This window comes from Zonotrichia leucophrys, chromosome 4 (assembly GCF_028769735.1).
Source record: "Zonotrichia leucophrys gambelii isolate GWCS_2022_RI chromosome 4, RI_Zleu_2.0, whole genome shotgun sequence".
Lineage (NCBI taxonomy): Eukaryota > Metazoa > Chordata > Aves > Passeriformes > Passerellidae > Zonotrichia > Zonotrichia leucophrys.
In genome coordinates this window covers 54,463,084-54,475,667 of record NC_088173.1, presented here as the reverse complement: position 1 = coordinate 54,475,667, position 12,584 = coordinate 54,463,084, and the positions used below count along the sequence as shown (strand labels likewise).

Here is a 12,584-nt window from a genome sequence, read left to right as displayed (position 1 = left end):
GCATCTTCAGATGGAGGAGCAGTGTTTCCCAGCAGCTCTGAAGACTCCTTTCCCCAACCATCAGTTTTATACCAGATCCTTCCCATATGGACTCACAGCATTGGCATTTTAATACGAAAAACCCTGTTGTAACTGAAAATAGTGACTCAGTGGTACAGAAATTTCTGTGTGAGAGTTTTTCTAGAAAAGTTGAGCTTCTTAGACTTTCCAAAACTATATGGCTTAATCCTTTACAGTTTTGTAAAATATTTTTCCTTAAATAAGACTGCTTCAGCTTGTCCTAGGACTTGAATCAAAACATTTGCTCTGGAAACCCCAAATGCACCTTTAGAGAGCAGGGAAGGAGGCATGGCCCCTGCACTGCAGCACTAGAGCTGAGCAAAATTCCTTTCTGGAAACTGCAAATGCAGATTTTCCTTAGGCTCTTGTTCTCATTAAAAGGAAACAACTCAGTCATTTTAGAATAATTTTAGTAGAAGTTGAACAGCAAAATGAAAAAGTACATAAACAGTTCAATAGAAGAATGTGACCAATTAAGCTGATTCCTTTTGCCTTGGGGAGAAGTTAAATAAAGATCTGCAAACCACAACAATCTCTTCAAGTTCAGCCTCAAACCCCTGGGACATCGTCTCTTTAGTCTTCTAGGAAAGCAGTCACTTCCCACTACCGCCCTCCACATCCCATTAACAGTCTGAGCTGTGTACTTTAGGGGGCATTCTCATGTCTCCACATTTTCCTTGGCATTAAATAAACCCTTTCCAGATGCCTGAGATGATCCACACCAGAGCTCAGATTTTATTATAAGGGGGTTGCTTAAAACAAGCTGCCTCACAGCAACTTTCCATTCTCATGTATTTGCATCTCTATAGCCTGCATTTCTGACACCAATACATCTGCCAGCATGAAAGTAGATCTATATGTGGGTGTATGCCTATGCACAGTATAGATGTGCACATGCATCTTATAGAAGGTTTTCAGCCAAAGCATTTTAACAAATGCAGTTCCTCTTGAGGATTAACCCGCAAGCACTGCTGATTTTTAGCCTGATAAGCCCATTTTCTTTGCCATCACAAATCAAAACTCAAAGGTCACACTTAAAAAAATACATGGACATCCATGCCCAGGGCAGCAGGAGTGAGACTCCTGAGTGTACAAGGAGTGTACACACATCTCTGGACTAAGGGAATGTACCTGCTGCAGCAAGTACTTTTCAGGCAAACAAACAAGTTGAAAGGACTTGGACTTTTCAGACTTTGAAAAATTCTGGAAAAGGCAAAGGGAGAAGCAGATGTCTGGCCTTACCTCTTCTGGCCTGCTCAGGGCATGTCCCTCAGGTCCAGTGATTCCCATCTCCAGAATACGCTTTTGTTCCTGCAATGGAAGAGATAGATGCTGACCCAGCTGCAGGATGAGACCTGTGCACCCAGCATCCTCAGGGAGATGAGCAGCCACATGGTCTGACTGTCCCTTTCAGTGGCAGTGTAAATGCAGCTGCCAAGCCCACTGAACACTGAAAACTCTGGCTCTGAACTGCTCCCATGCCACACCAGCCAGCCAGCAGCGCTCTGTGTTGTGTGATTGAGCGTATTTGTGCCCCAAGCCATTGGCCTGCACCATCAGAAACCTCCTCTGCCCCCCAGAAGTCCTATTTGACACCACAACACCAGCCCAGGGAATGGGCCTCAACCAATACACTAAATGGTAATTATGGGAACTTACAGCCTGCCATTCCCTATTTACTTGCTCAAGTTCCTCCCTGGTTGCAATGCACAAAGCACTTTCTTAAACCTTCACCATTGCTGACACTTTTATTTTCTGTAACACTTTCTTCCTATACAGTGAATCACTAAAATTATGCTTTTATGAAACAGAACAGTGCCCTGCAGTTGCAAGGGCACTGTGTTCTCATCAAAGACGCCATCTCAAGTCCAATGAGAGGCTTGTCAAAACATAATCTGCACTATCCTGCTTCATAGCAGTAGGATTTTTTTTTAATAGAAAATTAAGGCCAAGCAATGTTATTGGAATTTATTTCCCTTTTTGCAGAAACTGGTTGTCAACCCCTTTTCATCTGAAGTTGGTCCAGGCCTGACAGCGGTGCAGAAGTGGGACCAGAGCTGCTACTGCACCTCTGGCCCTGGCCTGGCCTGCCCACAGGGCTCTAATGAGCTCAGCTCAGTGATGTAATGGCTCTGTGACACAGAGAAATGTCCCCTAGAGACCAGGATGAAGTTACTGAACATATCTGAATGTGTCAACTAATAAATATCTGATTTCAGGTCCCTGAAAGTGAAAAGCTCACACATTACCAACATACTCCAGTAAAACTGAAAAAGTCAACATTCATATATACTTTAGCCTTCACTGCAATCAATCAAGGCTGAAGAAGCATTAATAGGAATGCATTAATCTGACTGTGTAAGAACATTTTGGTTAGAAAAACATAAGGTTTCATAGGTATTATTAAAAACAGCTGTTCTGGATCATTAATGCACTGACTCTGAACAGTGCCAGTTAAAGACTTCAGATAATTAAAATACAGCAATAAAATGAAGTTACAGCCATGTGAAAAAATAGCACATTGGCTATTAGATAGATACACAAAATAGGACAGATTTGCATCTTGAAGGAAGTAATAAAATCAAATCATATAATAAATTACCCCCTGTTAGAGGACTTGATAAAGCTAATTAACTATCATATAGATACTTAATTCACTATATTTCAAGATATTTCACTAGAAATACATATATTTCAAGAATACATATATTTCAAGATAATTCACTAGAATATTTGTTTCACAAGATCAAATTTGTATTTTCACAGGACAGTCCTAAAAAACCTATGTGCAGGAAGTTGTCATTTTCCAAACAATTCTTCTACATAGAAGCATTGAGAAAGACTGATTTTATGAAACGTGGCAATGGTGAACAAATATGTTGATGTATAACATAACTTACATTTATTTACTACTTCCTCTTTTCCTAGTAATTTTTCTGTCCTAGTTGTTCATATTTGATGGCCATATATTAAGGCTGATCAGAGAAAAATGAAATAGAAAAATAGAAATCTGAAATAGATTTCTATGAAATATGCAATACCATGAGTACACCTTGATTTTAATGGGCAATGTATCAAAATACCAGAGAAGCCATTTTATTTGTTTAATTTTGCCATTCCTACAGTAATATTGACTTAATCATGTTTATTAATAGTCATTTTAATTCTACTATATATTTTATGTTGTATTAAAGCTATAAATTATGTATTTAGTAGTTTTTATTCATGCTAAACTCCATGAGAAATCAGCTTTTTCCTCTCTTTAATTCAAATGAGGGTTGTCACCTAGCCTCAGTGGGGGAAGGACACAACCACACTGTATGTGCCTGCTGACTCCTCACTAGTAATTTTTGATCCCAGTGGTTATTCTGGTCAAAGTTAAAGTGAAAGGCAGATCTCAAAGGGGGTAAATTCTAACCAGGCAGATGGAGATGTGCTTTTTCCCCAGAAGAAAAAACAAAATACACCCAAGGCAAGAGTTCTTACACACCGCCCAACAGCTCAAACATTCCCTTGACGTTCTCCCTTAGATGTGAGACAAGGTGGGTTGCCTTGTCCAGATCTCAAAGACAGCTTTAGCTGCTGTAATTTCCTTGTCAGCTCTGCAGCCCAGTCCTTAGCAGATAAGCCAGCAGATAAGCAGCTCAGCAGATAAATAAGATGGCTCACTCAGAGCCTCACTGACCTAAGAGGGGCTCGACGCATGTAGGAGAGATCAGGGCAGTGAGACATCTCTGCAACAGCCTTCAAAGATTCATCTGTCACAATGCAGCATCAAAACAACACCCACCCAAACCTGCCCCTTCTGTTTCAGAGGGGATCCTGGCCTCTGAAAGCCCAGTGGGAGGTCTACTATCAGCTGCTGCCCTTGGGTTGCCTCTTTCCATGTTTCAGTGTGTTGTGGCACTGATCAGAGCCATGGTACAGCCCAGAGGGAGAACAGCAGCTCCCAGGGCACCGACCTGCAAGGACGGTACTGGAGATGCACGGCACTCTAAGGGAACGTTCTGAACTTGAATCCAGCTTCCTGATCCCGAGATGCATCTTCTAAGAGCGTGGATTATGCTTAAACACACATTTTTGAAAAGTCTACAAGATCACAGTAGTTCTTATTCTCAAACTTCAGAGATTTATAAGAATATTCTCAAAAATAAATAGGTCTGTGAGCTTTAATACCTGCTCCAAACTCACTGTGTTGCTTATGCTGATAGCTGCAGCAAAAGACTTTAGTATAAAGCTTTCAGATCCTCTTTTTGTAACCAAAATCTCTGAACAAGGCTTTACATTATTCTGCTTCACCTGTGTCTGCTGGATTCAGAAGAAATCTTCTTGCTTCCTTCTGCCCTCCTTATCTAGTCCTCATTTGCTCCTCCAAGGCAAGGAGCTGCCTGGATCATTGCCCTATCTCAAGGATGCTCTGGCAATTATTGCAAAAGGACCCCCTTTCTCTCATCCCAGGCTTTATACCAACAGTGTGCAGGGCATCAGGTTCAATTAAAGCTCTTTCCAGGAAGTTCCCCTCTTCCTACCCATTCTCTGACTGGCCTATTTAACTTCTCCTCTCTAATATCTATCATCTCACAAAGTGAAGCAAAAACAATGGTTCACTCACCTGAGCTATCAAGTCTCCATTTTCAGCATGGACCAGGATAACAGCCCCAAGACTCTTTAGAAAGGTAAAGGCTTCATAAAGCTGCAGGTAGTACAAAGAAGGAAACACTGCTGAATAAGGAAAACACATTACTCAACACTGAGACATCTCTCTTCACCTCAGTTTTGTACCTTCTATGCTGGCAATTATATTGGTGAATAGCAAATTATCTCTTTTCTACACAGAAGCTGAGCTTCACTGATTGGTGCTGTACCCACCCCTGTACACACCAGCTGTACCATGACAAGGTTACCAGCAGGGCTGGATTTCCCTGGGACAAGAGTCTGCCCCAGCCCCTGCACTGCAGGGCCACCTCCCCCTGCCCTCCCATGGATCTAAGTTCAGTAGCCCTGTAGCTCTGCAGCTTCAGCAAATGTGAAATAGAATTATTGCCATGTACGACAGGCACTTTTAGTAAGGCTAAAACATCTCTTTTCTGAAGTGCAGGCATTTTGCACCATCTTCTTAGAGCCATCATTGCTGAGCTTTCAGCAACATCATTAATTCAGATATTAAAAGTTGCAATATTTTCTCTAGAACATGCTTGGTTTTAATTGCTTTCTAAGATTCAACAGCCATCCCTAAAGAAGGACAGTAGTTGATCCTTTTGCTTTTACTGGTAATTTCTGAGCACACATCTACTGAGACAGTTTCCTTTCCAAAAGCTATTCAGCTTATATGTCCCTTTTTTAAACCAGACTTCAGTAACTGGAGGCCCAGTTTTCAAACACAGATTAAATAGGAAGACAAACGTTCTTCAGTGTCTACTTTTGCACTAGGGCACTTCAGGCAGCATTGAATGGGCTGCAATATACAGCTTGCAACATGGGCATTTAAACAAGGTAACAGCCATTAGTCCAGCCACACATTAAACATTTTGATGTATTCCTCTTGGCAATTCCAACAGGGAGTTGAATTTAATAGGCACTGCCTGTCAGAGAATATTTATAAATTATTGAGTCCAAAATTCCAATTAAAACCACATGTATTGGAGGTGTAACAACAGTTATTTTAAAGACCAAGAGGAGTAGCTCTGAGAATAAGTAAGAAAGAAACATTTTATCAACTGAATAAGCAAACATTATTATTACTAACAGATGCCATTGTCCATTTACAGTGGCCTGATATGTATGGATGGGAAAGCTGAAGAGTCTGGAATCTGTAATGAGCTCTGGACAAACAAGCTCATTGTTATCTCCAGCCCTAATGAGGAAAGGCCACCTCCCCCAAAGAGCAACTCCATTTAGCTGCTTACACAACCAAGAAACTCTTGAAGCCTCAGAACTGCCACTGCCTTGAGTGCTTCATCTTTTTCTCCCTCTCTGACCTAGAGTCCTCAAAAGGTTACTGCAAAATAAAACGAGTGAAATCCTGAGCAGAGTTGAGTGGCTGCAATGTTGGGAGACACCAGAAGATCTCTACACAAGGTGAATGTCATACACTTGAGGAAACACATACACGTGTTCTGCATAGCTCAGAACTGACCCTCCAGAGAGTAAATCACAACTGAACATTCCTCCCAGTGCCAATCAGGCCAGTGAGAATGTTCCTCTGGGATTCAACCTCAGCAACTCCTCAAGTGTTGGGAGATGAGGAAAGAGAGGACAGATCACAGCAAAGAAAAGCATTCAGAGCAATACCTGGCTGTCGGACATTTGGTAGAGATCTTTGTAGGCCATGTAGACTTGAAAAGAGTTCACACCTGTTCCAAGACAAAATTCAAAGGTGTTGCCATGTAAGCGTATTCTTATATTGTATTTGAACAAGAACTTCAGGAAAAGTAAGTAATAGAGTATGTCTGGACTAGGCTTTTCACTAGTGATTGCCAAAAATCAAGCAGTGCTTCACAGCTGCATTACAGCTGCTAGGACCAGAAGCCTGGATGCCCTCTACACTGGGGGGATTTTTTGGATGCTGTGGGTAGCCTGTGTTCATCCCTGGAGTAACCCAGCCACCACTGCAAAGAGGATTGCTTGTAGCCAAATCACAGACAAGCAATGGTGGCTAAAGCAAGCATACAAAGTTTGTGAAGTTTAAAAAACCTTGTGTAAGGTCTGTGAATCAGTGTTTTTCTTTTACAGTTTCCCTAGCTATTCAGGAAAACATTTCAGCTTGATCTAAACTGTGATTTTTGGTAGACAAAACTTCTGGTTAGGTTCCCCCAAAGTGCTGAGAAGGTATAGGAAATGTGTATCTGAATGGGCATACAGGCTTGCTTTTTCTTGACCTTACACTCTGAAGTGCTTAGCTTAGCTGATGGTAGACACTGGGAAGGAGTGGAAACAAAGCTTGAAACCAGTTTTATAGGCAGCTCACCACACCTCTTCTTCTGCCTTCCAAAGAAGGAAGGATTTATGCTGGCAGCCATAAAAAGCCAAGAAAGACAACATTTTCAAATTTCAGAAATCCCTAAGAAATGCTACTGTTGAGTGTCAGTTGTCAATAACCTCCTGTATTCAAATCCCCCAAGCGTTGCTATTTATTTCAAAGATTTGGTTATTTACACAGCTTTGTATTCTTACAGAATGCAACTTACAAATGTCTTCTGTTCATAATTTCTGTACATATGAATTCATATTAGTGTATATGTATGTCTTACTTTCTAGTCTACTGGCAAGATCCCCAGCTTGGTCCAAGGAACAGAATCATAGTTTTCTAGCTTAAAAAAAAAAGTAAATTCTAAGCTACCTAAGCTCTGTATGCTGCATTTCAAAATGGCTGTGATGAAAACTGTGCTTCCTGGGGCAAGAAGAAAATGCTCCTATTGTTCATGTTGTCTACATGAATGAATAAATGAATAAATATCTCTGATGAAGATATAACTTCTTCCTGAGTCTAAAATGAACAAATACATCCTTAAGCAGAGGGTATGACTGCTCACACACACACACAGAATCATTTACTTACAATTACAGGACTAAAATACCCCAGGATGCATGCAAGATAAAACACTGAAATGATGCCTGGCATTATGTGCTCCTGCTAAGTCCAGGCAGCTCAGAGAGAAACACAAAGCAGGAGCTGGCCCCTCCTTACTGACTTCCACACTGAGCAAATCCAGCCTGAACGGTGGAACTCTGTCAGCCTGTAAGTCCACCCTTTCTTCCCATTTCCTATTTATCATGTTCAGAAAACACATATAGCCTTTACTAACTGTAGTCCCTCCATCTACTCCTCATTACAATTTCAGAGTACTCATTACATTCTTATTTTAAAACCTAAGCTTGGCTGGGCCTTGCCTGGGGCCAATGCTTGCAGCCTCGTGCCCTAAGCAAGGCCCAGCACACCCATCCCACCTGCCTTAGAGCAAAGCTCAATTTTCTCCCCAAAAACCCACCCCACGTGTCAGATGGCAGCTGCAGCCAGGAGCCACCTTCCTGCAGGGGTGCCTGAGCCCACACAAAGCAAGGAGGACATGTTGGGCCTGCTCCAAGGCAAGCTGGCTGCCTCAGCGATGGCACAGGACTGACACCTCACAGAGATTTCTCTGCGAGCCCAGGGCTGGGGTACCCATTGCTCTCCCTTGTCCACCACCATTCATTGCATCACAGTCCTGCAGGTAGTAAGGCAGCTTCCCCTGACTGCTGTGGGGGGAAAAAACACACACCCCGACCCAAATAATATGTATTCTCATCCTTTCTCTTTTATTGCCTTGCTATCTTCTTGGGCCCTCTTCTGACCTTGATAAAATGACTGAGTTTTGCTCTCACTCTGTTTAATGTTCTCCCTGAAATTAATGGAAGCAGCAGGTAGCCCAGTAGGGAACCTGCCATAGGATCTTGAGCCTGCTCCTTACTACAGCAGAAGCAGAGCTCTCCCATGTAAACACACATGCCCACTCTCAGCTGCCACCAGACACACACACAGCAGGAGAGCATTTCACAGGGGCTACCTTTACAGCTAACAGGAGAGAGGGTGTGAACAATCCTGCCTTGCAAAGAGAGCACCTATACCAGATACCAAGATAAATAACATGAATTTACATATACAGGCATCCAAGATTAGACTCCTTGCCCTGGCCTGGCTCCTTGACCTACTCATTGGAATTATGCAGCTTTTCAAAAGCCCTGGTCTGTGGCCTATTGACCTGAATACTTCACATCTGTTACACACTACAGTCTTGTTAATGTCCTATTTGCTCTCACACCAGTACTCAACAGAATCCTCTCCAAATTTTAGGCAGGACTACAGTGTACTCCTGAACTTTCTGAAGAGTGACAAAGTCAAAGTAACCAGTGAGGCCCCTTGTCAGCAATTTTAGGCTCCTGCTCCTTTGCATATACTGAACAAGCTCAATCCCAAAATAGCTGCTGAAATTAGCCAAGTTGGAGTGTTTATAATCAATATTTGGCTCTACAAAATCTTCAGGCACTTCCAAAGGCTGTGTCGCCTTAAATTAGCACTGTATTGATTTAAAACTGATTAATTGTTCAATTATACCTCATGACAAGGCACCTCAACAGCCACTCTGAGAGCTCCCCTGTTACTCATGCTGATTGCATTAGGCACATGTAGCTCTGAAACACAATGAGCTGAGCCCTGTCACTCAGTTCACTCACCCACAATCAGCCAAGAACCAATTCAATCCACATTCCCAGCTGATGAAAACCAGGGTCACTCCACTGACATCAAGTCTATTTGCACCAGCTGGCTTAAATGTTTCCAATTATCAGGAAATATTACCCATTAATTTGAAAGCCCTTGCCATGCTGAATTATTTCCTATCGTGCTTGTGAGTTCATACTCAACCTTACCTTGTGTCTCCAGCACGTGAGAGTAACTCACACTGCCTGCCTGAGACATACATGAGAACAAAGGTGACCTCCTAATGCTCTCACCACTGAAGAGGCCACCAAGGCTCCATCATAAATCTCAGTTCAGGAACCAATGAACAGATTTCTGTTTCCCCTGATGACTCAAAGGCAGGTCAGATTTACATAGAAAACTCACATTTCAATAGTTGGAGAAAACTGTTAACCTAACTGTCTGCACCAGGCTTTTAATGTAAACCCTTGGGCAAATTTGGGAGTGCTGAGCCATCTGTGGTCAGGGAGCTCTGGAAAATAATATCCAATCTTTGAAACAAGGCACGGTATACTTGTCTTGAGAGCACAGTCAGCTAAAGCACAGCAGCAGATTCATGTTAATGCTGATAGCAGGGAAACAGCACAGATTTAGCACAGCCTGTGTTGACAGATGTCATCACCTTGTAAAAATCCCCTATACTAGAGACCTATACAAGACCAGCTGCAGTTTCTCTAATTATGTGCAGCTTTGCTGATGGAAGTGTTTTGTTGCCTAAAATCTGGTTATACAGCACATGTACTGTTAGCACCCTGTGACATGGAATAAACTCCCCCAGGTGACTGCACCTCCATGGCATCTCAGCAAACAACCGTTCATTCAAAAATAGCATTTTGCTTTTTTTTTTCTACTTTGATAGTACCTTTCCCTATAAAGAGAACTTTTCCCATCCAAGTCAACACTAGCTCTACAAATTGCAAAGGGTGCTGCATATGCACATCACTTAGGTTTCCCAAGAGAAGAGTCATTCTGATTTGCCCATGGAAATCACATGCTATTTCAGAAAATATTCCAATTAATATCCATATGTTTTCAAGGAATGTAGAAAATGAAAAATATGTGAAAATATATGATTCTAGAAAGAAAATACAAGCTGTCAGGCACAATTTCAAGGAATAATATCTCAGTTAGGATCTTCTGAAGGCTAGATTCCATTGCCCACACAGAGGTATCTGGTGCCACAAAGGTGCCCTCCTTATATGAGACTGCCACATTGAGCCTGCATGTGTGGAAATGCATTTAGGAGAGGTCCCATCTGTGCTATTCTGAATTGGTAGCTGGAGTCCAGGTAAGGTAACCTATAGCTCCTCACAGGATAGTAGGCCTGTTAACTGAACACAGTCAAACCCATAGAAGTGTCTTAGATTCCTAAATAAGTGACCTTTTTTTTTTTTTTTTTTTTTTTTTTTTGCAAGTGTTGAAACATGGCATCTTCTAGTAACTAGTAACTTCAGGGAAAGCCAGCAGAGAGAAGCACTTGAGAAAATCAGGGCATTTTTTCAATATTAGATACCTAACTTTAGCATCTCTTTTTCTAATAACTGGAATCTTCTAAAAATACAGGCATGTCTTATTTTACAAAATCAAGTCTCAGCAAGTAAATTATTCCAATTCACTGCTGCAAAATGAGATCTAGCCTGTAGTGACATTTTCACAGCCCCATGTGCTCTTCATATTTGGATTTAATTGGAGGCAGCTGAATCAAATCTTTCAGTCTAGTTAAAACCTGAACCACTGCTTTGAAACGTTTTACTTTCTTCATTCATTAAATAGAGGATATAAGGTGACTGGGGTGATTATCCTAAATACTGATCTTTGAGTTTTACCTTCAAAAAAAACCTATCCCATGTCTTATTTCCACATATACAAGCAAGGATAAAGTGATAAATTTCTTTATGACAATGTAAGCATCTTAATCTTCTATGTCTGTACTGGACAAAGTCATATATATGCACAAAGTTTTAGGTCTATTTACACAGCAGCAAGTGAAAATACAAGTTCAAGGTAGTGAAGAATCTTAGCCAGCATAGCTAGTGCCTATGCATTCATTAAAATATTCCAAAATTTCACCTTCAAATGATATTTTGATAAAACCAAAAAATATTACTACATTTGACTCACTAACCTTTGTCTTGCACGAGTACTTCCAGCTCTTCTCGAATCCCATCATACCAGCTGGTGATGTCCACATGGAGAGCATAATCACAACAGGATTTGGTATCAGCTGCCTCATGCCACTTCTCAAAGGAGGTTAGTAAACTAGTTCCAGGTTCTGGAAGCACATGATCAACTGAAAAAGAGATTGAGTGTGTGTTAGCAGGACAGTATGCACACTGTTCAGATTTCCCTGTGAGCAGCTTTCCAGCACCTCAGCCAAAGGAGCAGCCTTGAAGGCAGTCTGGGTGCTGACTGTAACTCTGAGGTGTCAGCCAGGTCCTGCTGCCCCAGGTGCAGCAGACTTTGTGAACAGTCTATACTAAAGATGAGTCTGGCAACCTGCTCGGTGCAGCATCAATAGACACACAAAGGGGGACCCAAACACCTCACAGTTTAGGAACATTTGTCTTTCCCCTTACTGTATTGTAAGAGACCCCAGGTTCTGGCCTTCAGTGTAGCTCTTGTCTGATGTGTTCATTTCTATGTATTTCACAGTAAGCACAATAATTAACCAGTGCCTCACAGTCTCTGAACTGGCCCACTCTGCCACATCAACACATCAGTGCAGATGTTCAATGTTTTCTCAGCAGCCAAAACTGGGAATACAGCCAAAGGTTTGAACAGGGGTGACGTTGAGCACAAACACTGTCACACTATGCAGTCCATTGAATGCCCTGCCTCTCCCCTGCCTCAGCCTTTCTGCCTCTAATGGTGCCACACCATCCACTGACACAAAGACATGACTATTTATGCATAGGTACTTCTCTCTGCAAGGCTAGTTAGTACAAAAACAAATCAGGATGGGCTTACCAGTGCCATCTGCAAGCCTAACTCTGCACAGGAATACTCAACTGAAGAACACAGACTTAAAAAATCTATTAACTAAAGGAATGAACAACAGTGCATTTTGTGCCTATGGCCAAAGAGTCTTTCAGCAGATGCCTGAATATGGGTAACAGGTAACACCATAAAAAAAAATCCACATCCCAATTCAGTGGGAATAAAACTCCACTGGGAAACTCCTCTCCACAAGGAAGCTAAGACACTTTATGGCACCTGAACAATTGCCTCACAACATCTAACCAAAGTCAAGTTACAGCCAGAAGGAAAGAGATAAACCTTGTCCCACCAT

At 41.8% G+C, this 12,584-nt stretch overlaps 1 protein-coding gene across 2 annotated transcripts in view; it reads right to left on the bottom strand.

The window, feature by feature from the left end:
• Positions 1-12,584, bottom strand: part of CRMP1 (collapsin response mediator protein 1) — a 49,276-nt gene that overhangs the window by 13,828 nt on the left and 22,864 nt on the right. For both annotated transcript variants that reach the window (XM_064711767.1, XM_064711769.1), the window contains exons 4-7: positions 11,421-11,585; positions 6,352-6,413; positions 4,673-4,753; positions 1,303-1,371 (exon numbers count right to left, since the gene is read on the bottom strand). In XM_064711767.1, coding sequence (XP_064567837.1) covers positions 1,303-1,371; positions 4,673-4,753; positions 6,352-6,413; positions 11,421-11,585 — 377 coding nt within the window. The remainder of the gene's footprint in view (positions 1-1,302; positions 1,372-4,672; positions 4,754-6,351; positions 6,414-11,420; positions 11,586-12,584) is intronic.